Source organism: Zootoca vivipara, chromosome 2, assembly GCF_963506605.1.
Source record: "Zootoca vivipara chromosome 2, rZooViv1.1, whole genome shotgun sequence".
In the NCBI taxonomy this organism is placed as follows: Eukaryota; Metazoa; Chordata; class Lepidosauria; order Squamata; family Lacertidae; genus Zootoca; species Zootoca vivipara.
Genome location: NC_083277.1, coordinates 25,617,823 through 25,644,143, shown reverse-complemented (window position 1 = coordinate 25,644,143; position 26,321 = coordinate 25,617,823). Strand labels below are relative to the sequence as shown.

Here is a 26,321-nt window from a genome sequence, read left to right as displayed (position 1 = left end):
CATATAGTGTCTCCTTTCTCTTTCTTTCTTTCAATTCACCCTATTGAGTTTAGGAACAGCCCATGGTTAAAACCCTATTTGGAGTGTGCTATGTCAGAATTCAGGTGTGTGTGTGTGTTAATATTCCCTGCTGAGGATAAGAAAAAGGACTAGATCAGGGGTCCCCAGACTTACCGCGCCGTGGGCCGGTGCCCACCGCGCCGACCGCGCGGCGGGCCGGAGGGCAGGGGAGTGTGCGCCCGTGCGCATGCGCACACACGCACGGGCGGGAAAAAATCGCCGAAAATCGCTTGTGCGCATGCGTATGGGCCTCCCCCGACCCGGAAGTGCATCGGAAATGACCTCTTCTGGGTCGGGAGAGGCCCATACGCATGCGCACAAAGGATTTTCGGCGATTTTTTGCCGATTTTTTAGATCGTCGCCGCGCCGCGCGCCGTAAGAGCGGGCGGCGGCAGCGGGCGACGGGGGTCGTCGCGGGCCGGATTGGGAGGCCGATTGGGCCGCATCCGGCCCGGGGGCCGCAGTTTGGGGACCCCTGGACTAGATCAACGTTTCCGAAGCTTGGGTCTCCAGCTGTTTTTGGACTACAACTCCCATCATCCCTAGCTAGCAGGACCAGTGGTCAGGGATGATGGGAATTGTAGTTGAAAAACAGCTAGAGACCCAAGTTTCAGAAAGACTGGACTAGATGGATGTTTGGCTTGCTCTAGCAAGGTAATTCTTGTTTTGTATTCATGTCAAAAAAACACCCTGCCTGTGAAAGCTTGGCTTATTGAGGAGTGTAGCTCTGATCCAGGACGGTGCCTTCCTGATGTTATTGGACTGCAACTCTCATAACCCTTGCTTGCTTAGGGCTGATGGCAGCCAAAGTCCAGCAGCATGTGGATGGTACCACATTGGCTAACTCTAAGAACCTAACATGTTGGGGATGGTTTTTAGTAAATGTTATATATGTATGTAGCTTTTGGGGTTTTTTTTCCTTCAATGTTTAATTGTATTTTTAGTGGTTCTTAAGTTTGACTGTAAGCTGCCTTGAGTCCCATCGGGGCGAAAGGCGGGGGTATAAATAAATATATTACAGTAATAAGATGAGCCTGCTGGATCCGGTCAGTGGCTCAGCATCCTGTTTTCACAGTGGCCAACCAGATGCCCTTGGGAAGCCTGAAAGATGACCATGAGCATTGTGCACACCTAGGAGTCCCAGCAAGTCTGAACCTTTTCCCCCATGTACCATTGCTATATACAATGCCCCCCCCCCCAATTCAGGAGCTTTATTCAAAATGAAACCTCTCTTAGCCCTGGCTTGTGATGTTCACATAAACTGGGGGAACCAAAAGTGATTCATTGGGAAAGGTTTCCTGTGAGCTGGAAGAATTGTTCTTATCATTCATACTACACAGCCCACACAATTGCCCTCATCTGTGTTGTGTCCACAGAGGACAAATGATGGATTCGTGTCTTCTGAGGTTGTTCATGGCTGCCTGTTGAAAAGGATGGTGCATCCCACCCCCCTTAAAACTACTAGGCAACTCTACCCAGGTTAAGCTAAAGGTAGCAATTTGCTTCTGATAAGTAGAGCTTCTTCAGAGCAAATCTCATGTTTCTGTGCCTGTGGCCCCTTTGACGCTCCATTCTCTTTTATCGAGAGCAGGAGAAAACAAAACAGACAAGTTAAAAAAGCAAACTCCGATGTACGCTCAAATGGTTTTTCTTCATTGACTAATTATGCTTATAGAAGTATTTACGCCTCCAGCTTTGCAAACCTGCAGGCATGGAGCTCTTAGCTTTTCCTGAGCAATCTTCCCTTTGCTGCATTCCCCCCACCCCCCACCCCGCAGTTGTAAAACTGAAAATTACTTTAAGGTGCGATTAAGGGATAATGATTTTGTGACAGGTTTTGTAACATGGTAAAATGACTGCACGTGCACAGAGATTTATGCTGTCAGCATCGGGATTCTGATCCCTTTCAGTTGTGATAGAAATGTGAAGTGCTTAGATAGAGCTAAGAGACAATTGCTGCAAGTTGGGCCACATTAGCAGCTTGCAAGGTGCTGCGGGAGGACCTGCCTTTTTGGGGGTGCTCACATGGACATCAGTTGGGCATGTTGACAGGCGCCAGGTCATGTGACGTTGCTGGGAACGTTGCCCCTATTTTGCAATACCTCGACTTACGAACGACTCGACAACTGAATTTTTTTACTTACGAATGGGGGTAATGGCCGCGCACTTACGAATGTCTCAACATCTGAAAAAAAAAACCGCAGCGGTTTTAGATAGGGATTTTTCGACTTGCGAATTTTTAGATAGGGTTGCTTCAACTTACGAATTTTTCCGTTTTCAATGCATTCCTATGGGAAATTGCGTTTCCAATGGCGTTTTTCGACTTGCGAATTTTTCGACTTAAAAAGGTGCCTTCGGAACGGATTGAATTCATAAGTCGGGGCACCACTGTATAACTGTATCACTCTCTATTGTAAAGAATTCGAATCAGCCATTCGGAAATCTCGCTCTGCAGACATAGCTAATGAATATGAGCCTGTCGTCATTTGATCCTTGTTTCAGGGCCCTGTTACCTTCTGGGCTCCGTAAGCCTTTTTGTCATTAAATGTGCATTTCGACAGCCATAACAAAAACTTCTGAGACCGAACTAAGTGCTGCACGAAAGCTCCCAGGAGATTGTCCTATGAAAGCTGATGCTGTACCTTAGGACTGTTTGGGTTGCATCCAGTGAAGTTATTCCTATTAGTGGCAGGGCTCCCACCTGCACAAAATGAAATATTCAGCCCACATGCCTCCTGTGCATTTGGGGAGAGGGGTCACCAGGAGAAGAAAACAAGAAGGTCTGTTGCACAGGTCCTTTGCACTAAAAGAATGACTTATTTGGATCTTGGTTCATTTTACTACAACAGACCACCTTTTTTGGGGAAAAGAGACTGCGTGTGCCTCACCCTTTTAGCTGCACAATGTGTCCTGAGAAGCCATTTCCATGAATGTGTTGTCCAATGAGTGAATAGATTGTTTTAAAAAGCGTATTCTTAAAACTTGCATGCTCTAGGATAATCTAGGATTGCAGCAAGCGTTATGTGAAAACGTAGTTGGGGCAGCCAGCAGTGGGGAGGATAAATCTGCAAGTGAAAGTAAAATGCTTTAAATAAGTAATATCCATTTGTTTCCAGAACTACCTACTGGTTGGGAAAAGATCGAAGATCCTGTATATGGTGTCTACTATGTAGAGTAAGTAACTTTGTCGCCGTAATGATTTTTATGTGACCCTTAACATGCTGAAGATAGCAGCATCCAACCACTGTGTGGAAATCCACTTGAGCTGGGCATTTATCATGGGAAATTTAGCCACCTTGACTGATTTCTCATTAACTGGCTGTGGCGCTATGTGCCAATATGTAGCTAGCAGCATAAAACTGCAAATACATGGCTCTTTCTGTAGTATGGATGCTTGAAGAGGGAAAGAGAGGAGGGTGCATCATGTATTGCTCTTGTGCACCCCCTAGTGATAATTAAGGGAGAAAACACAAATTCAGCCTGAGAGAGGGGAAACTCCATTTCCTGTATACAAGAAGCTTGGGGATGATATACTAGCTATTTAATGAAAATGAGCATTGAAAAGAGTTGCCGTGAAATGAAGACAATACAGACCTCAGTTTTAAGTCGTGGGGTCCTAAGTAAATGGCAGTTCAGAAACATTGCCTGTGTTTGAAAAGCGGGGGCACAGGATTTGCAGATTCGCTATCTGAATATGGCAGCAAACTGGCATTCTTAATGACCGGAATCTTCTTAGATTAACTGAACTGGGTCACAGTTTTTGGCTTTAATTCCTGCTTTTGCTAGCACTGCAGTGTAGCCAAAATGACTACTGTGACTTTATTCCAAATGTGTGGAAACAAACATTACCCAGAAGGAATCCTGCAGTGAGCAGTTGCTTAAAGGGGGGCAGCATTTTTACAAGGGCAACTTCCTTCTCTCCCCACCCCCACCCCCCATTCTGCCTTGCTCTTGATTTAGACTGCAGCTCTCTCCCTTAAGAAATTGAGATTCCATTTTAGTTCCATTGCTAACCCCCACAAGAATGCATATTTAATTATATGTACGAATGAATAGATGAGCTCCTTGGTATCTTTCAGCTCACACTGTTTTCTGTAGTTGGAAGAGTTAACCGTTCATGGTGTATGTTTGTTGTTTTAACTCATGGCCTTTGTGTCTTGGACTCCAACGTTGGCAAACCGTATAATTAAAAAAAGGCATTTATTTTGCTGGAGACATCAAGGGGAAAGATTTATCTTTTCTCTTTCTCTTTCTCTTTTTCCTTTTTCCTTTTTTTGCTATTAAACACCCTACTAAGAAATCTCTCCAGTATTTTCCAACTGTGTGTGTGTGTGTATGTGTGTATGTATGCATGGTGCACAAATAATCCATTTATATTAAGTCCTCTGCTTCAGGGGAAAATTGGCTGGCAACATGCGAAAGCAGCATAAGAGAAACAATGGTTTGGGATCTAAAGAGCTGGTCCGTAGCATTGGACACATGTGCTTGGGCCTCTTAGTTCTTCCCTTTCCACAACAGTCCCGTGTGCCTCTGAAAAAGTTACTCTGGAAGTCAGGGACATCTTTGGAGTGTTTTTCAGCATGGCATGAGGGGCTGCTGTGGAAAGAGGAACTACACAAACATTGCACGAGTATGTACATGTTTACCTCTGGAAGTTGTTGCTGTTGTCATCATTCCTGCCTAATTTGCTAAGACAAGCTCAAGGTGGCTTACAACCCAAAACATAAAGCAATAATAAAATACATTACGATTTATTGACATACATGCATACATTTTAATTGTATTTCTAAAATTAACACCATGCTCAAGGCGGCTTACAGCATAAAAAGTAGCCACAAACAATAAATTTAACACATCAAAAATCACACAACGAAACAGAACAATTTCCACAGAAATCATAATAAGATCTAAATTAATAGGGCAAGACATTAGCAATAACAGCAAAAACCCCTGCTGCAACAAAAATCCTGAAACGACACCCCAGCCCAAGAGTCTGTTCAGTAGCCTTAGCTTTTGTAGCTGGAGTCAGTCGGGGCCCTGGCCTTCCGCTCCAGGTGGGAAAGGCTTGTAAGGCAGGGAACTTACAAGATCTTCCAGGACTCATAGCCAAGATGGACATAAGAACCAAGCTACCCCATGCTTTATAATTGCCCCTGAAACTATGCCAGAAATATCACGCAAAGGCCTTTTGAAAGAGCCAAGTTTTTACCAGCCACCTAAAACAGTGCGGTGATGGGGGCTGAGATACCTCACTTGGCAAGGCATTCCACAGGTGGGAGGCCACAGCAGGGAAATCTTTACTGCTGCTTTGTTTACCAGGATCATGGGATCTAGAGAAAGGCTCTAGGCCAGGCATCCCCAAACTGTAGCCCTCCATGGGAGTTTTGGCCTACAACTCCCATGATCCCTAGCTAAGAGGACCAGTGGTCAGGGATGATGGGAATTGTAGTACAAAACATCTGGAGGGCCGAAGTTTGGGGATGCCTGCTCTAGGTGATGATCACAGCATGCAGGGAGGAATGTATGGGAGAAGGCAGACCTTAAGTTATCCTAGTTCCAAGCCCTTTGGTACTTAAAATGTTAACACCAGCTCCTTGAATTGAGCTCAGATAGAAAGTGGTAGTCATGCTGGCCACATGAACTGGAAACTGTCTGCGGACAAACGCCGGCTCCCTTGGCCTATAGTGCGAGATGAGCGCGCAACCCCCGAGTCGTCCGCAACTGGACAAATCAATGCAAATCGTAGAAAACTGGCGTGGTAGAACCTGTCGGCATCCTGGTTTCAACCTTTTGTAGCTGTTTTCAAACATTTTTCGATGGTACCAAAAAAACACTGGGAGAACCAACAGAGTCACACTTCCACTGTAGATCATAGAACATCCAAATCAGTTTCCATGCCAAAAGACCAGCTAGCTGAAATCTATATATGATAAACCCACAACTTGTGCTTGCTTTACTTAACCCAATCACAACAGCGTTCCAGAGCCTGTGTGCATCCTTCCTAACGCCCTGTGCTTTGATTCCTGGAATCTGGGAAAGTCACGGGTCCCAACATGACTTTCCCTGACCCCAGTGAGTATCCCTCAGCCTTGCAGAGAATGGGGCAGTTCCAGGGGTTCTTGACTTTGCACAGTTGTGCCTTTGCGCACAAACCCCACAACGGAACCCTTGTGTCAGTGGCAGGCCCGCCATTGTTCATTTCACCAGAAAACTCCTGGAGCTAGAAAGATAGGATTCACACAATTCTGCTTTTCGCACCGTAATTTCACTTCTCCCCCCGATACCCTGATCATTTGATGCTTCACTATATTGTGGTTGTTCTGGGATAGCTTTTTTCAATACACGTTATTTAGATAGGGAAAATATATTGCATAATAATGAGACTATCAAACTTGATGAATAGTATGAATGCATGTTCAGGATAATACAATTCCAAGCTTGTCTACTGTCATTTCCTCCTTTGAATCCACAGTTGGTTTTTTCCCCTCCTTATCCGGCCATTCCTACCTGCAAGTAGGATCAACATATATGTAAGAGTTGTGTGGATGCTGAAGATAGCAATAGGTCTGATAAGGTTACACTGGTACTTTTTTCACTTTTGCCTTAGTCTTGTTTTCTAAAAAAATGACCGAATATAGCCACCAGGCCTATTGCTCCTAACTGTTACCCATGAACCTAATAACCTCCATGCTAGTGGCAGTTTAAGCACACAGAGAGAATGCTCATTTTGTGTATGCATTAATACCCCGCCATGATGCACGTACAGTACATCCACATGTACCCTTGTATCTCATTTTCCTAGTATTTCAACCCATTATAAACACTTCAGCTGACTTTTCTGGCCTTTTCCTGCCTGTCAAGGCCTTCGTCCTTGTCAGAAACAGCATTTGTAACCTATTTTGAGGAAGTGCCAAGTGCAGTTAAGAACTAAGAGAAAACTTTATCACCATTCACTCACTGTTTTGCATTTGTGAGATTTGGATTATCCATTTTTAGTATAGGATGGTAAGGCATTATTTCTCACAGTGAGGTTTTGGAGAGGGGTCTAAACATTGTTTGCATGTGCGTTTGTGTGTGTGTGTGGTAGGGAATCAGACTTTTCAGTTAGTCAGCTTGGTTGCCTGTACAGCTGCTTCTCATATTCCAGGGATGGGGAGCCTTTTCCAGCTTGAGGAACACCTTGCATTTTGGGGAACCTCCAGGGGTGAGCAGGGCCAGAGGCAAAAGGGGTTGGAGCAACAGGTGCATGCAGTTGGCTGCATCCCAGCCATGCAAATGCCAGTGGTTTTAACACCCATACATGTCTCCGCATGCAGAAAACAAGAGGCATTGTCATAGTTCAAGGACACCTTCTAGCCAAGAGAAACCGCATAGAGAGGGCATGGAGCAGGGCCGATGAGCAGCGTGGCCTGAAGCAGGGGGTGGATATGTGGCCTGGAGGTCTGCCTTTGTTCCCCAGACTTGAGTCTTGCAACCCCTTCCATCTACCCCTTCCAGCAACCAAATGGAATACAAGGACACTCTGAAGGCCAGCTCCAAAGCATGCATAATAACAATATGGGGGCTTGGTAGACTTAGATGAGAGAGGTCTGCCCCAGGAGGAATTATCTGCATTTGAGCAATATGTACATCCTCTGAAGGAGTACTTCATACTTCACAAGGCTAGCGCTTTGCAAGACCAGGAACAACATCATCATTCACACTGACACCAGCTCATATGTTCATAATATGCAAGTGCATCTGCAAGTCCAAAACTGGACTTGCGTCTCCCATGAGAAGCTGCAAAAGAGCCAACAATGGCTGTATTATTCATCTGGTGCAGCTACCAGGGGAGGTTTGTTTTTTTAACTGGAGGAAGAGAATGGACTTTCTCCTTCCAGTTCCATCCATCTATGTGCTGATAGGGAATCCAGTTCTGCTCATTCTTCCTACTTGCTCTGCATTGCCCCACTTGGGAAATGGGAGAGAATGACAAAGAGAGTTATGAATAACCTCACGCGCCCTCGCCCACCAATGTCTGGGGTGGAAGGTCTGGGTCACAGCATTGGAGTCCCACAGAGGCTCCAGAAGGGGCTGCTGGCTTGCAGTGACACGGAGACTCTCAAGAATCGGCCCAAGCCCTGTTCTTCATAACCGAGAGGAACCTGGGAAGCTTTTATTTCCTTCACATTATTATTCCACATTATTCCTTCACATTATTATTATTAACGTTGCTCTGTCAAATGCAGCCCCTCTTCCTAATAGCTTTATTTTATTTTATTTTACGTTGGAAGCTTCTATTACTATCCGAGCCAAAAGAAATCTGAGCTGGACCCTGTGAGTGCAATGCTGTTGTTTGATAATAGTTTTTGTTTATATATTCTATAACTGCTACAAGGACTGGAGTCCAGATGGACATGAGGGTAAACTTTGCATTGGGCTCAAGGTTTGTATTCAAAGAATTCATGTGAATAACGCACAGGCACAAACACGGGAGCAATAGGGGAGGCCCGTCTTTCAGCATTTAGCTTATAAGGAAACCTGCACTACTCTTATGGCTCAAAAGCTGCCAGGGTGCTCTTGATGAGGAGCCGGCAGCCTTGTCTCCTCCCTGCCACGGTGCCCAACAGCCTTGGCAAGTGCAGTGATACTGGTGCTGCTCCAGCCATTCACACAGCGCCTTAACCTGTTCCATCGTGGTGGTGCAAAAGGTCTAGGGCCTGATCCTACCCACCACTGCGCCATCATAGCAGATCAGGCTCTAAGATTGCATCCGACTGCATCCAGCCGATCCCCAGGTGTTCGCACTCTCCCATTGTTTTCAATGGAGCTGTGTGCCAAAGGCGGACAGACACCGATTGTGTTTCTTTTTCGTTGGGTCATCCAGGCACAGCCATGTGGTAATTCAGGAAGTGCCAGTCGGACTCTAGCCCAGGTTCGTTGAAAACAATGGAGCACGCCAGGGGAAATGAACAAGCTCAAAAGAGCTCTTGCCTTTGGAATCGCGGAGCTGTGTTTTGTTTTTGTTTTTTAAAAAGTAACCTATAAGCGAGATCTCCAAGTGGCTGTAGCAAGACTACTAATGGCTTAAAGTTATTGGCTTAACTTTTTGATAAGAGAGTTGCTTTGTTCTTTAACCTTTTCACAGGTGTTTTTAATTTCCGGCCATCCATCCTTTATTTATGTGGCAGACTTTGGAGTCCCCATATGCTGATTATTATTTTTTTGGAGATTTCTGCTAGGGTTATGAACTTGCAACGATAGTGTCCGTGGCTTGTTTGTGGTCTTTCAGCTAAGCCTCTCTGCAGTCTGCTTTTGCAAAGTTTATTCCGGAGCATTATAAGTAGCTTGCATGTACTGTGATGATACAGCATGTTGTTCAGATATCTTCGAGATATCGCCGCCGTATTAAACTCTGCTGAACCCAGCAATGGCTGCACATCTGAGAATCTGGTGACTGTCTTGCATGGACTCTCCTGCCTTAATATCATTGTTCGCAGATAAGCTGCTACTTTAGAGTATTTGAAAGAATTAGCCGTACCTTTTCAAGATGCCATGCCAGATAAGAAGCTATGAACATTTCCCCACACCTTTAGAGCAGCTTTCTGACACATAGTCCACAGGTCTTGCATTTGACTTCTCTCCTCCCCCTGCCACTAGAGGAGTCTTTGAGCTTGCTTAAGGTTTTTTTGGTTTTGGTTTTGCTGTTTTCACCAAGTATTCCCTTATTTAACGGTGATCTTTCTTTTTAGCCACATCAACCGGAAAACACAATATGAAAACCCGGTTCTGGAAGCTAAACGGAAGAAACAGCTTGAGCAGCAGCAGCAGCAGCAGCAACCACCACAACCACCAGAAGGTTGGCAACTACTCTGCAAAATTGTCAGGGTTGAAATATTTGCTAAACACCACATGTACTTCCTTAAGGTTTCGTATTGTTGAATTGTTGAATTCCTGGCTAGGCCCAGCTGCCCTTCCATACACAGACAGGCGCAGTTGAAGAGAGATAACAATGCAGGGACAGAAATACATCAGAACTGATTAATACTCCTGGCCTGCAAAAACCAGTCCCAATATAATTAGTCCCTTGCCTCTGTTATGAAATATATGCAGCCTTTGCAGAGTCCCCATACAGAGTCCTGCAGGTTGTGATTTATCCATCAAGAAAACTGTTCTGAGAGCGTCCACAGGCAGCTTAGCACAAGCAAGTGAAATGGCAGGTTCCCAGAACTACAAAACACAGGCTGTAGCCAACATTTGCCACTCACAATTTGTTTTGCAGAGGCAAACCGTGAGCCTGGGTTTGGACATAATGCTAAGCCAAACCACGGCTAAGCCCCAAACAGCAGAATCGGTGAGGAGTGCAATAGTTAACGATCTTCGCTTTGGGAACCCACACGTCTGTTCGTTCACGTTGGTGTCGCATTTGTGCAAACTGGGCCAGCATATTTAGAGTGCCTTACTCTATTGGTTTATTGGGTTAGGATGCATAGTAGAATACAGAATATATGTGAATAGATGCTGACAGTTCAGATATCCTTTTTGTTTTAATACGTAAATGCTTCAAGCAGCTGACCATTATTGCAGCACCCAATGACAAAACTGCAGGCATTAGGAAATAGAACAAGCAGGAAGCTGTCATTGAAAATGTCTGGTCCTCCCTTCAGTATTTGTGAATGAGAAAGAACTTGTCTAGTTCCTCAGGTTGCTGCTGTGTGTTCACAATAGGCAAACCAGTGAATACTTTCTGGGGGAAACTCCTTTAAAGCACAGAGCTGCTCCAGAAGTAATGCAAGTGTGATGCAAGGCATTCTCTCCTGTGTGGATTTCAGTATCCATGATCTAAAGTTCCAAATGCAAAGGATGCAAACCCATGTGAGTGTTTGCGCAAACCCATCCTCTGTGGACAACTGAGAGGTGGCCAAAGAAAGATCAGTGCTTGCAATGAACAGAGTCCTGTGGCACACATCTTGCAGGCAGGAAGCCCAGTTTCAATCACTGACATTTCCAGGTGTGTGCTGTTTGTTTTTTTACATCATATCAGGAAGAAACATCTCTGCGAGAGAGCTTGGAGAGCAGCTGTCACAGGTGGTAGGACCAGGCTAGATAAAGCATTGGTTTACCTCTGTTTGAGATAGTTTCATAATCTCACATGTTCACAGATGAATTTAAACTATAATCAGCTTAGTTGAACTTAGGCACATCATGAGGAGCTGCAATGGGTGGGAAGGAAAAGCTGTCCCCACCTGCCCTGGTCTCCAGAAAAATGGCAGAGGCAGCAGACAGCTCGGTTCCACGCATTGCCTGGTTAATGGGCAAGTTGTATCTAAGCCAAGCAGCACTAAGTGCCTCTCCTTTCCTTACAGTTATTGTTTATTTCATCTTTGGACATGTATACCCTTCCCTACCACTCAGGGCATTTTACAGTGTTTAAGATTACGATGTCATCAACATAACCAGTATAAAACAGAGCCAAGGAGACTGGATCATTAAAAAAAAACAAGCATAAAAACATTATCTGCCACATAAAACAAAAGCTCACTCTCCTCCATAGATTTGTCTGAGATTCAAAATAAACAAAGGTCCAATAAAGGCAAGGCAATTTCAGATGGGAGGTTGAACGAGTTGTAACGTGCACTGAAATGCTGTGTGTGTGGCCTTACAGTGTAAGCATGGGCAGTTAACCCTAACTACTGCATCTGTCTATTCTCTGTGGCCACAAATATCAATTCGCTAGTCAGGCATTGCCTCTCATTTTCCACACTCCCAACATGTGCTTAATCTTGCTCTCTTATCCTTGATCACATTAGGCAAGGATTCCAGATGTTGTTGGACTACAACTCCTATCATCTCTGACCGTCGGCCATACTTGCTTGGCCTGGCAGATTCCAGCAACATCTGGTTTAGGAAGATGGATCACTTTCCCCCCATAACTTCCCATGGTTGGGCAGGCTCTGAGAGACTCTCATCGTGACGAGTCTTCTGTAGGGTTGCAAAGAAAGTTGACTAGGCACTTGAAGAGCCATCATGGTCGGCATGTCGAGTCCCTCTTGATTGCTGACTTTCCCCTGGTGTCAACAGAGTAAAAACCAATGCACATCTGTATCTGTTTTCTTTTCTCAGAATGGACAGCGGAGCACCCGCCACTTGCCCCTCCTGCTCTTCCAAACCACACTCCCAACAACCAGGAGACAGTTCGAGATGCTCCAGTACAAGGCAAGTTGCTGTAATACGTATTTCTCTTTTGCATGAAGAAGAAAATGAAAAAATGATTCAGATAGTGTCATTATCAAATAAGATATCCTTCCTTGGAGATGTGGTGCTCAGGGAAAGGTTTTGCCTGATTTACAGTTAGAGGAAGGGTCTTCTTAGCTCAGTGGTAGAATCATAAAATCGTAGAGTTGGAAGGGGTCCCAAGGCTCATCTAGTCCTGCAATGCAGGAATCTCAGCTCAAGCATCTACCGGTATGACAGGTGGCTACCCACCCTCTGCTTAGAAACCTCCAAGGAAGGAGTGTCCACCACCTCTCGTGGGGGTCTGTTCCACTGCTGAACAGCTCTTACAGTCAGAAATTTTTTCCTGAATGTTTAGTTGGAATCTCCTTTCTTCTGTCTTGAAGCCATTGCCTCGAGTCCTACCCTCCAGAGCAGGAGAAAACAAGCATACTCCCTCCTCCATGAGACAGCCCTTAAGATATTTGAAAATGGCTATCTTATCTCCTTTCAGTCTCTTTTCCAGGCTACACCTACCCAGTTCCTTCAAGTGCTCCTTGTAAGGCTTAGTTTCCAGCTTGTCAACATTCTTCTTAAATTGTGGTTCCCAGAATTGGACACAGTATTCCAAGTGTCATCTGACTAAGGCAGAATAGGGTGGTACTATTACTTCCCTTGATCTGGACACTATACTTCTGTTGATGCAGGCTAGAATAGCAATAGCTTTTTTTGCTGCTGCATCACACTGTCGACTCATGTTAACCTTGTGGTCCACCAAGAGCCGTAGATCCTTTTCACATGTACTGCTAGTAAGCCAGGTGTCCCCCATCCTATATTTGTGCATCTGGTTCTTCCTGCCTATGTGCAGAACCTTACATTTGTCCCTATTGAAAATCATTTTGTTTGTGAAGGCCTAGTTCTCCAATCTGTTAAGGTCATTTTGAATTCTGATTCTGTCTTCTGTGGCATTAGCTACCCCTCCCAGTTTGGTGTCATATCCAAATTTGATGATCACCACCTCAATTCCTTCATCGAATTCATTTATAAAGACATTGAACAACAACGGGCCCAGGACATAACCCTGCGGCACCCCACTTGTCACTTTTTTCCAGGATGAAGAGGAACCACCCTGTTTCTCTGAAAATAAGACGTAGCCATAAAATAAGCCGTAGCAGGATTTTTAAGCATTCAAGGAATCTAAGCCATACCCTGAAAATAAGACGTAGTAATAGGCACAGCAGCAATGCTGGCCGCGACAGGAGGAAGAGGAGGAGGAGGAGGGGGAAAAAATAAGACACCCCCTGAAAATAAGCAATAGTGGGTTTTTAAAGTAAAAAACCCCAGGGCAGGGGCGCCGGAGCGATCTCCGCACCACGGCGCCAGGGCGCCCGACATGCTTGAGACGGCCCTGTGACAGTCCGTGGAAAACGTGTTGAGTTCAGCTCATTGAAAAGAACCATTGTATGAACTGGGGCCTAAGCTGCACAGGCTGAAACACTTGGAAAAAATGAAGTCAGGTTGGAAAAGGCACTAAAATAGTACTGACTCTGCTGCCTTCTTATTATTTTATTAACATATTTTTATTGCTGGTATGTAAAGATGCAAATGGTAAAATTGCTAATGAATTTAAGTGAATAAATACATAACTTATCTGTTCTTCAGAGGTTCCCCATGGCATACTCATCTCCTTGCTTGGTGATTTTATACTTTCAAAAATCCATTCAGGCTCAAAAATAATTAGCACCGCTTAAAGCTTTGGTGTTCTGAGTCACCCTTGAGAGTCATATTATGTATCACCTTGTCGTCTTGGCTGGTGTGTGCAAAAACCTATTTTTGTAAATACCAAATTCACCCTTGCAGTGTTGAAAAGTATTCTCCTTCGCTGTGTGTGATTCTTCTGCAGCTTTCAATTCCATAGCTATCCTATGGGGAAGACGTATTTATCATGGCTATTTGGGAGGGGACAATGACAACATAACATTATCTGTGGTTTGTTGGTCCCTCCTATGCATTTCGCCTGTACGTGTTTCCAAGCAGTTCATCCTTGTATCCCCTTCTCAGTTTTCATCAGATATGATGCTCTCAGTTTCAGCTACACAAAGAACAAAAGCATTCACCTGTCTTGATACTTCCATGAGGCTGCAACCCTATAAGGCAATGGGGGGGGGGATGTTATTTCTCTGACCATTAGTTCCAGTTGTGACTGACTCTGGGGTTGCGGCGCTCATCTCACGTTATTGGCCAAGGGAGCCAGCGTACAGCTTCCAGGTCATGTGGCCAGCATGACAAAGCCGCTTCTGGCGAACCAGAGCAGCACACGGAAACGCTGTTTACCTTCCCGCCGGAGCGGTACCTATTTATCTACTTGCACTTTGACATGCTTTCAAACTGCTAGGTTGGCAGGAGCTGGGACCGAGCAACGGGAGCTCACCCTATCGCAGGGATTCGAACCGCCAACCTTATGATCAGCAAGCCCTAGGCTCTGTGGTTTAACCCACAGTGCTACCCGCTAGTGTGCAAATCGGTTCCTACTGATGTTGTGGTCATGGGTGTGGTTGGAATTAAAGGGGAAAGGACTCCATAGTTCAGTGGAAGAGCACATGGATAAGGGCCTAGATTCATTCTCCAGCGCATGCTGTAATATCAGGAAATATCTCAGCTCAAGAACTTGAGGAGCAGCTGCCAGACAATACTGTATCTGATGAACCTGTGTTCTGACTTGGTGTAGGGCAGGCATCCCCAAACTTCGGCCCTCCAGATGTTTTGGACTACAATTCCCATCTTCCCCAACCACTGGTCCTGTTATCTAAGGATCATGGGAGTTGTAGGCCGAAACATCTGGAAGGCCACAGTTTGGGGATGCCTGGTGCAGGGCAATCTAGCGTGAGCTAAGCCATCACACTTGCCATATTCTTACACCTGCTATGTCTGTAAACGTACTATGCTGAGCCAAGCTTTGGCTCAGCCTGTGCCTGGGTTCATGGTTAATCTGTCTGCAGACTAACCATGACCTGTAACCAAAAGCCAGCCTTGGTTACTGCTCATGGTTAATTTGAAGAGAGCTTAACCATAAGCCCTCTTAGCTCCATACAATACGGTATCAGTTTATTGTTCTAGCCACAGGCAACAGTGCTAATAAAACAATACAGATTATGTGTCCGTAAAATGAGCCAACAGCCTTGATGTAATTCAGATGTTACCAGAGGCACCAACAAAGTCAAATCCACCTTGATTTCAAATTGGACTACTTGATTGGACTACTGCAATGCGCTCTACGTGGGGCTACCTCTGAAGGTGACCCGGAAACTACAACTAATCCAGAATGTGGCAGCTAGTCTGGTGATTGGTAGTGGTCTTGAAAGATCTACATTGGCTCCCAGTACGTTTCCGAGCACAGTTCAAAGTGTTGGTGCAGACCTTTAAAGCCCTAAATGGCCTCGGTCCAGTATACCTGAAGGAACGTCTCCACCCCCATCGTTCTGCCCGGACACTGAGGTCCAGTACCGAGGGCCTTCTGGTTCCCTCATTGCGAGAAGCCAAGTTGCAGGGAACCAGGCACAGGGCCTTCTCGGTAGTGGCGCCCGCCCTGTGGAACGCCCTCCCATCAGATGTCAAAGAGAAAAACAGCTACCAGATTTTTAGAAGACATCTGAAGGCAGCCCTGTTTAGGGAGGCTTTTAATGTTTAATAGATTATTTTATTTCATTTTTCTGTTGGAAGCCGCCCAGAGTGGCTGGGGTATAAATAAATTATTATTATTATTATTATTATTATTATTATTATTATTATTAAACCTCCAAATTATCACAAAAAATTATAGTGATTTTATCTAACACCTTTTACCTGATTTTATTTTATTTGTATTTATTTTTTGCAGCCAGTGCATAGAGGGCCATTCTCTGTGTTACAAAGCTATTATTGTCACGCAAAATAAACCAGACACCCCCCCCCCCTTAGTTCAGTGTGGCAACCAAAAGGATCAGAGAGGAGATGCCAATCAATCAATCAATCAATTATTGTGCATAGCCTTTGCAAAGGGCAAGGCAAGGCTTTCCTCTGAAATCTCACAACATACCCTATAAAGGTTTACAGCATAAAATTTTAAAAATTAGAGACCACTGGTCCTGTTAGCTAGGGTTGTAGGCCAAAACATCTGGAGGGTCGCAGTTTGGGGATGCCTGCCCTACGCAGTTGCAGGAAAGTCAGTGTCTCAAGGCAGTGGGGCCTTGAATGGCTGATCTTAATTTGGGGGTACCAAGTAGAGTTATGGGCAGCTACAGTGGATGCTCTTATCTTGATTGGCATCCCGATCAAAGATCCAATTTCTAAGGTCCTGTGAACTGAGGGCCAAATATTTATTCATTTGGAGATTGTAAGCTGATTGTAACACTTTGGCGCCAAGCCATCTGCCCTTGGACACCCATAGGTTTGTACTAAGCCATAGTTTGGCTAAGTGTGATGTGCAGACCAGGCCTTTGACGATAACCGGCTGTACTTAATAAGGTTGTCTTGCTTTAAAAAGAAAAGCACTTTTGCAATTAGGATGTGCATTACAGTGGGAATTAACTTGTATCACCGCCCTTTAATTTCCTTTTGGATTGGATGTTACTGTATTAATTGCTGTAACAGTTCCAACCAAGCAGAGATGGCCATGGCGATGCATTTTAATTGAGCCTCCTTCTTGGGGGAGAATGCACTCCCATCTTTTGAGCTTCCCAGGAGTTTCTCACCTGCTTGGGGAAAAAAGGAGCCCTCTGAAGCTTTAAAGCTTGCTCATCCTTAGAAATGAGTTCATAGTGTTGCTGAGAGAGGTTAAGAAAAGCGGATAGTGGAGAGGCGTGCATGTCTCTTTTTTTCTTCTTTCTTTCCTTCCTTGGCATGTTTATAAACTTCTGAAACTTCCACAGCAGGAAAGCCGTTTTTCACGCGGAACCCATCTGAACTGAAAGGAAAGTTCATTCACACCAAACTGAGGAAAAGCAGCAGGGGTTTCGGTTTCACTGTCGTCGGCGGGGATGAACCGGATGAATTTCTTCAGATAAAGAGTTTGGTGCTTGATGGACCTGCAGCTCTGGATGGCAAAATGGAAACAGGTAGTGTTGTCAATCCGGCTTCAAAAACACTCCCCCAATGCTTTGCACTCATGTAATATTAGCAGGTTAAGAATCTCGGGCACCTGGTATGGCCCAGGGAGTGGAGGTTTTTGAGCTTTTAGACCTTGAAGATCTGAGTTCAAATGGCACTTTAAGACACAGAATGGGTGGGGTGCGCAGGTGTATTGGTTTGCTGTGACCTCAGTCTATAAAACAAGGCTAATTAAACCTTCCTTGGTATAAGTGTTTTGAAGCACTCGGAAGCGTGCAATAATTTTTTGGCCACTTGGATCAATGAATCTCTCATGCTCAACAAAACAAGCAGGCTTGTCACAGTGTTCTATGCTTGGCAAGTAATATTTTGTACCTGGATGGGATCCTTTTGAAACACGGCACTCTACTGTAAGGGGTTGGCAATCATTTGATGACCCCTTTTATGTAGCTCATAGACATCCTCCAGCTGTCGATGGACCACAACTCTGATTATTGGCCATCCCTGGCTGGGGCTGATTTGACTCATACCGTTTTACAGCAGGCTACATTCCAGCCATGTAAAAGCTCCACACACCTCTCTCGATCCAGGCGAGCAAGGGGATTCTTACAGTTCTGGGGTGTTTTTTTTTGGGGGGGGGGTATTGAAGAATTTCTAATCAGCAACACTGAATGGCAGTTAAGTTGTTGTAGTCATCTGGAACCCAGCTACTTTGTTCCAGAAATTAAAAGAACATTCCACTGCCTTTTGAAGTTATTTCTCAGTAAGTTAGCCTGCACGGCCACCTCTGCAAGTCTTCTTATAAAAGTTTCATTAAGGTAAAGGTAAAGGGACCCCTGACCATTAGGTCCAGCCGTGACCGACTCTGGGGTTGCGGCGCTCATCTCGCGTTATTGGCCAAGGGAGCCAGCGTACAGTCATGGGCCATGACAAAGCTGCTTCTGGCAAACCAGAACAGCACACAAAAACGCTGTTTACCTTCCTGCTGTAGCGGTACCTATTTATCTACCAATTTATCTACTTGCACTTTGACGTGCTTTCAAACTGCTAGGTTGGCAGGAGCTGGGACAGAGCAACAGGAGCTCACCCCGTCACGAGGATTCGAACCGCCGACCTTCTTATTGGCAAGCCCTAGGCTCTGTTGTTTAACCCACAGCGCCACCTGCGTCCCTAAATGTTTCACTACATTGGGGATATTTAGGGATTCCCATCTTAAAGCAAACTTGTGGTCAATATTTCATCCTTCACCTTCATTTTTCATGGTGCTTCTACTTTAAGGATGGGGAACCGAGGATTCAGAGAAACACAGGTCTGGACTCTAAATTCTGCCAATTTGACACATTGGCTTGCTTGTCCTTTGTACAAAACTCCATTTTGGTTTTCCTGTGCTTTTCCTCTTCACAGTTGCTGTTAAAAAGTGATTAAAAAGTCTTAGGCATCCAAAGACAAATGCAGTTGATTCTTCATGCTCAAGAGGTTTGCGCATAACGTTTCTAAAAACAGCCACCACCCACGATACAAAATTTTTTAAAAAAAGTGTGGGGGTTTTCAGACAGCTTGTGGCATGGCAAAATGTGTTGAGTGTTTGCTGGTCAAATGAATGTTTTAAAAATATGACTAGATATGCGCTTCGGCGAACCTAAGGTAGTCCCATGCCATGATATGCTGATGCAACAGTCTTGGGCATGTAAATTCACAGACTTTTTGTCCACTTGCTCCCTAGGGGACGTTATCGTCAGCGTGAATGACACGTGTGTGCTGGGCCATACGCACGCTCAAGTTGTCAAAATCTTCCAGTCGATCCCCATCGGCGCCAGCGTGGACCTAGAACTCTGCCGAGGCTATCCTCTGCCTTTCGACCCCGACGATCCCAACACGAGCCTAGTGACCTCTGTGGCCATCTTGGATAAAGAACCGATCATTGTGAACGGGCAGGAGAACTATGACTCCCCGGCGAGTCACGGCAGCAAGTCGGGGAAATTAAACGGGATGAAGGAGCCCAGGCCCAGCAGCCCGGCCGAGGTTTCCTCGAACGGCTCCCACGGTTACCCCAACGACACCGTCTCTTTGGCTTCTTCTATAGCGACGCAACCTGAACTCATAACTGTACATATAATCAAAGGGCCCATGGGCTTTGGCTTCACTATAGCAGACAGTCCCGGGGGTGGGGGGCAGAGAGTGAAGCAAATCGTTGACAGCCCAAGGTGCCGAGGCCTAAAAGAAGGGGATCTTATAGTGGAAGTCAGTAAGAAGAATGTCCAGAATCTAACTCACAACCAAGTGGTGGATATGCTTATCGAATGCCCTAAAGGAAGCGAGGTGACACTGCTTGTACAGCGAGGAGGTAGGTGTGATGTGTTTTTTCTTTTAGTTCACAGAACAGCACAGACTTAAAAGCAGCGTTTCCCAGCCAGGTGCCCTCTGGATGTTGTCAAACCTCAGTTCCCATCGGCTGCCAGTGGTCAGGGATGATGGGAGTTGTAGTCTGATGATTTCTGGGTGATACCAGGTTGGAGATGCCTGGCTTCAAACATGTATGTTTGAATACACGCAGCCACCTGAGACTGATGAAAACTGATAGTCATTTGCCTCTTCATTTGGATCATTCTTTTGAATAACCCTAAGGTAACAAAAACCAAAATGTGTCCCTGGTATTCTAAGCTTATTATAGATATGGAGGAGACTCGAGTCAATATGGCTCAGAATTTCCGAGAAGCGTTTTTTCGCCAAAAGTGGAATAGTTTTGCAAGCTCAATATTGAGATTCTTCATCATATACTTAGAAGCCTGGCAGTTTCGATTTTTCATTTTATTTTAAATGCACCCGTACCAATGCATTAGAAAAAGAAAATGACACATAGTATTAATCTTCCCATAGCAAACTGCATATGGAAATGGGAATCATGGTTGACATTTAAACTTCCTCATTATATATCCTGGGTATAATGAGATGGTGTGATCAGAAACTGCAGGTATCCAGTTTTAATGAGAATCTGAAATGATGAGTCGGCTGATTTTTTAAAAAATTAATCTGTCTCATTTCTGTCTCATATTTTGGTCCCATATCAGTCGATCACCTTATTGCAGAAACAAAGGAAAGGAATTGCTATGACCTTGCTTTAGTTGCCATGCTCAACTTTTTGCATCCCCGGAAAGGTTGCTTTGATGCAGGGTGGATTTGATTTACGTAAATCAAATCGATTTAAATCACGATTTAAATCACTAGTCAGTAAGAATTGATTTAAATCTCTCTCTTTTTAACAGAAAGACTCATTCTTTATGCTATAATCTTAATATTTACAACCAGATGAAGGTTTCATTTTTGGAATAATAAATTTTCAGAGTAGTTTTTACAGTTATATAAAAAATTACCGATTTGGTTATGCTATTAGAAATACATAGACCGATAACTATGAAATTATTGTGAGGTTTAATAAGTTAACTGTTTATATATGGACAACTTTTCTGCTGTACTTTATTGGAAGGAGAAAAATCATTTCCTTAGTAACAATTTAAACAATTTATTTAACTAAAACAATAACATTATAGTATATGTATCCATGTTTGTTAACTGATGTGGTTAAACAATTTTTTAAAAACAAACAAACAGACTGCGTTTTAGCACACATGAAAAACTTAAAACAAATCCTTATTCATTGATGAATAGCCTTTGGACTATAATGTAACTTAAATAGAAAACTATCTTTAGAAAGATTTTTCCTCCAAAAGCATTTCATTTTAAAAATCCAATTTAAATCTAAAAAATCTGATTTAAATTAGAAAATCGTATTTTTTATTTTTTAAAAAAATCATTGATTTTTATCCATCCTGCTTTGATGCTCCGTGCTTAATTATGCTTTCCACCTGCTGGGAAAGTGATCCAGTACTTTTCTGAGAGGAGGGAGGGCTAATCACCTCGGAGCTGTGTCTCTTGTTCTCTTATAACCTGCCTGACACCAGCTGTCTACATTCATATGATCATAGCCAGGACATGCACATGCAACCCTTTTGTACCTGCTTCCTGGGAATGAGCAGGAAACAAACCAAGAAGCTACAAGTGAGCTTATGTGGACTTCCAGTTCCAGGCTTGTTCGGAAGCCATTACTGTAACCATATTTTTTTTTCAACTTTGCACATCCTGGGAAGCTGTGGTTGACTGCAGCTTTCTTGGTTTATCTCCCCACTTCTCCAAAGGGAAGAGTGAAGCGGGAGAAAAGGACTATGTTGTGAGTGGATGAAGCTCATCCTTACTTATTGAGCTAGAATTTGGCTGCACAAACCTTTGCGCAGCCTCAGAATCACCTGGCATGAATCCTACGGACTTGCTGCAGCCAAAGGTCTGCTACCTTTTGGGGCTTGTTCCAACCCTATTTAGGAAATCTCTGCCAACCATTTCACTTTCCCCCAGAAACGGGCAGGAAACATGCTGCCATGTTTGCAAGGGCTTTTTCTTACTCTCCTATTGCCCCTGTGTCTACCGCTGCCGCATTGCCGCATCCGTCCCAGTCCAGGGCTTTCTCAACTCAGCCGTATACCAGGTGGGCTGTTCCCACCTGCCTGTGCTCTATCATAGACAATCCCACGTCCTCTTTACGCAGTGCATACCTTCTGAGATTTTAGAAATTTTCGGCACAGTAAATGCATCAGTTCTCGACATCAGGAAATCTGACAATTCACAACCACAGAATGCCTCCCCTAAAAAAAAAAAAACAGCACTAATGGCTTGGCCCATCTCAGTTTTCGATGATTTGGTAACTTCTATGTATACTGTATGGGGCACTTTCACAAGGTTGGAGAATAGACAATATGGGCTGGAAGTCACCTTGCGATGACTCCGTTCCAAAATGGGGAAAGGATATTATGACAGATTTTATGAGCTGCTAATGGTGTCTGCCTCGTTTTTTGCGTGCATTACTGCCTTTGCGTGAAGGCAGGGAAAAGGGCAGGCTGAAGAGAGTTGGCACCTGGACTATAATTTGGCATAGTATTGTCATGCACTATGACAAACCTAGACAGCATCTTAAAAAGCAGAGACATCACTTTGCCGACAAAGGTCCGTATAGTTAAAGCTATGGTTTTCCCAGTAGTGATGTATGGAAGTGAGAGCTGGACCATAAAGAAGGCTGATCGTCGAAGAATTGATGCTTTTGAATTATGGTGCTGGAGGAGACTCTTGAGAGTCCCATGGACTGCTAGAAGATCAAACCTATCCATTCTTAAGGAAATCAGCCCTGAGTGCTCCCTGGAAGGACAGATCGTGAAGCTGAGGCTCCAATACTTTGGCCACCTCATGAGAAGAGAAGAATCCTTGGAAAAGACCCTGATGTTGGGAAAGATGGAGGGCACTAGGAGAAGGGGACGACAGAGGACGAGATGGTTGGACAGTGTTCTCGAAGCTACGAACATGAGTTTGACCAAACTGCGGGAGGCAGTGCAAGACAGGAGTGCCTGGCGTGCTATGGTCCATGGGGTCACGAAGAGTCGGACACGACTAAACGACTAAACAACAAACAACAACAAAACAACATTGTCATGCACTAACATAGCCTGCGCTAACTAGAAAGATGGCAATTGCATATACAATTAGTATTGTAAAAATTATATATGCACATGCAGAGCAAGCCCAAAGTTTTGAAATAATTTTTGTGGTTTCTAGACTTCCTTTCTTACTTGTGCCTCTGGAGATCAAAGCAAAGAGTAGCAAAGAGAAACTAGTCTTTTAGTAGTTGTATAGGCAAGGAAGCATTAACTGATCCAGCTCAATCCTGTGGGGATAAGAAATATTTCACCTTCTGAAGCACCCAGTTCCACAAAACTATTTTAGGTTACAGAGTCCTCTTCTTTTCTTTTCTTTTCTTTTTAAAACCACCTACTGTTGCTTGTTCCTTTTCTAGAGCCATAGGTCCCTGATACGGGTATCAGTATTCATAATGTTGCTACGCTTCTGAGAAGTGTGTGTGTGGCTCCCCCTTTATGATCGAACTCTTTCCCCATCTCTCTTGAAGGAGATGCTTCTGCGGGTTGCATTTCCCTCCTTCTCCCTCTGCTGTCCACTGAAGAGAGTGCCGGGGAGACGCCTTAATGTCAGGCATTTATTTTATTAACACGCTGCTTGTGTTCATGCTGGCTTTGGCAGGCATCCTCTGCTACGTGGCACAAAAGGCTGGTGTTCAGAGTCATCGGAAGAATTTTGTCAGCAGTGGTTACTAAGGCAGAAAAATATCAGAAATGGATGAGTAATAGATTTGAAAAGCTCAGCCAGCTCCGAGCCGCTCGTGTGCTCCTGACAATTATGCCCGATTGTTAAAATGCAAGGCGCATAGCCGGGGAAAGAGCAGCCCGTAAAATATTTACTACAATCCATCTTCATCTGGAGCTGTGACTTGCAATATTAGACTTGCTTGTGCCCACAGACCCTTTCGGGTTAAGGGACGGGAAGAGGGAGGTAAATGAAGGAAATGTGGAGGGAAAATAAAGCACAGCGTGAAAATAAAACCCTATAACCCACAATATTGTTGCGTATGCTGTCTCAAAGTTACTCATCAAATAAAGTGAGGTTTGATTCATAGGTTACAGTAAGTGCTTGAAAACAGAACTATTTGGGTGCTGTTTTGGATAAAGCAATTATCTGTCTTGTTTGTTTGATTTCAGCTATGCTGTTATATTTCCACAAAAACGAGGAGTCAAAATGTATGACTGAACTTTTATTGGACCATAGAGCTAGCTGCTTTTGTACCATCAGCAGCCATGTGTTCTGAACTATTCGTTACATCAAGATGAATGAATGAATGTATGAATCAGGCAATTGGAAGAAGAATCTGCTGCCACACTTTTAAAAGCACTGTGGTGGTTCTTTATAAACAGCCAAGGAATTTTGAGAGCTCTAGGTTAGACTAGATGACCCACAGGGTCCCTTCCAACTCCGCAGCTCTATGATTCTATTATTTAAATTTCAGATACAGTATCTCGTACCATTTCCTAAGCTTGCACAATTGGCGCGAAGTTTGGAATGCCGGGAAGACTGTTGTAGAAAATTAAGCAAATAGGCAATTAGTATAATTGAGATGGAAAAATAATTTTAGCCCGCAGGGAATATGGTGGAAATAAATTCTCTTGCATTTGCATAACACTGTTGTTGTGCAACATGTGCAAAATTTGGGTATGCAGCTGTTGGCTGGTTATGTTGGCAGTTTGTTGGTTAAAAGTAACAGGAAGTGGGAGAGGATTTTCTTTTGAGTAATCAATCAGATGTTTTAAATAGACCCTTGAAATGAGGGTAAGGAAAAGGTGGCCCAAGCCGGTCCTGTTTCTGTTGGGTTATACCACACTAGCAGCAACAACAAAAAACAAGTTTTTTTGAACAGACCTCAAGTATTTGGTGCCAATTCAATAGGGCTAGTTGTGTTAAGTCATTGGAACTCACCCCTCAGGGGGGAAAAATACCCAGAGTTTTGTAGCACCTTAAAGATCATCTGATTTATTGTGACATAATCTTTCATGGGCTAAAGCTCACTTTATCAGATACATCTGATAAAGTGGGCTCTGGTCCATGAAGGCTTATGCTACAATAAATCTGATAGCCTTTAAGCTGCTACAAGATTCTGTTCCTTTTCTTGGTGCTTAGTGGACAATACCTTTGTCCACTAGTTTAAACAAAGTCCTTGCTAACACTGTTAAATTTCAGTAACGGGCCCTTCTGCAAAATAATAATAATGATGATGCAATTATTATCTGTGCTTTATTGCTAGGCATTCCCTAGCCATGTGCTGGTGTTTTATATCAGATGTGATTTGATATAACACAAGGTGGCACAGCAGAACCTTATATTGTGCATTAAACAAGGCAGATTTAACTAGAGATGATATTCTCCATTCTCCCAGCTATTTCTTACATGCCGGTAACTCAAGCAGACGTTAAATTGTCTCAGCTAAGAGGACAACCATATTTTATCCTGGCTTGCTGAGAGCAGATTGCCATGCTATGCTCAGCACAAGGGGCTTCTGTGCATAATTTGGGAAGCATGAAATACTGAGGCCGCAGCTGAGTTTGGTTGGAAAGGTTGCAGCTAAGTGATTAATTAAGCATCCCCGTAAACACACGACGCCAGTAGGATCAAGGAGGTGCCTGGGATTGAAGGAAATGGCTGTAGTAGTTGCTCACAGTGAGTAACGGGACCCCTAGTGCAGTGTTTCTCAACCTTTTTTGGGCCACGGCACACTTGTTCCGTGAAAAAAATCACGAGGCACACCACCATTAAAAAAGTTAAAAAAATTAACTCTGTGCCGCCCTATATTATAATTATGACTGTAAGAAACACTTGCCAAATATTGCTTTCCGGCGGGTCAGTGTTGGTTATTGGCGGCCGCCAGGCTCCTTTGCACTGAGCTTTGGGAAAGAGGAGGAGAAATATTGCTTTCCGGCGGGTTAGTGTTGACTATTGGCGGCCGCCAGGCACATGACAATGCAAATCGCCCTTCTCGTCGTGGCACACCAGCTAGTGTGCCGCGGAACAGCGGTTGAGAAACGCTGCCCTAGTGCACATCCGTTGTCCGGCAAAGGCATAAATGGCTTGCAGGGGCATTCTGTTTCTTGAGAATGGCTCTGCAGCGTCTTGGGATTTGGCTATTACCGGATACTTGAATTTAACTGGTCACATTTCTTGAACACTTTGGTTTAATTCTTCTTCCCTGCCTCATCTACAGGACGGTCCTTTCTCTTTCAGCAGAGGGTTAGAAAAAATGCAAATATGAGGAGGCTCGCTTTTGTGTGCAGTTGCTGTTTATGTTGCTTACATTAATATAGGCTAACTATTGGGCCTATATGGGATATAGGATCATAGGATTTTAGAGTCAGAAGGGACCATCAGGATCATCTAGCCTAGGGGTCAGCAACCCTTTTCAGCCGCGGGCCAGTCCACCGTCCCTCAGACCATGTGGTGGGCCGGACTATATTTTGGAATAAAATATGAACAAATTCCTATCTCCC

General features: G+C 44.3%; 1 protein-coding gene across 24 annotated transcripts in view; it reads left to right on the top strand.

Annotated features, from left to right (window-relative positions):
- Nucleotides 1–26,321, top strand: part of MAGI1 (membrane associated guanylate kinase, WW and PDZ domain containing 1) — a 477,919-nt gene that overhangs the window by 380,243 nt on the left and 71,355 nt on the right. For 15 of the 24 annotated variants that reach the window (XM_060271321.1, XM_060271308.1, XM_060271304.1 and 12 more), the window contains 5 exons: nucleotides 3,177–3,234; nucleotides 9,792–9,898; nucleotides 12,163–12,255; nucleotides 17,160–17,345; nucleotides 19,061–19,681. In XM_060271321.1, coding sequence (XP_060127304.1) covers nucleotides 3,177–3,234; nucleotides 9,792–9,898; nucleotides 12,163–12,255; nucleotides 17,160–17,345; nucleotides 19,061–19,681 — 1,065 coding nt within the window. The remainder of the gene's footprint in view (nucleotides 1–3,176; nucleotides 3,235–9,791; nucleotides 9,899–12,162; nucleotides 12,256–17,159; nucleotides 17,346–19,060; nucleotides 19,682–26,321) is intronic. The other 9 variants (XM_060271307.1, XM_060271319.1, XM_060271303.1 and 6 more) reach the window with 1 other exon arrangement.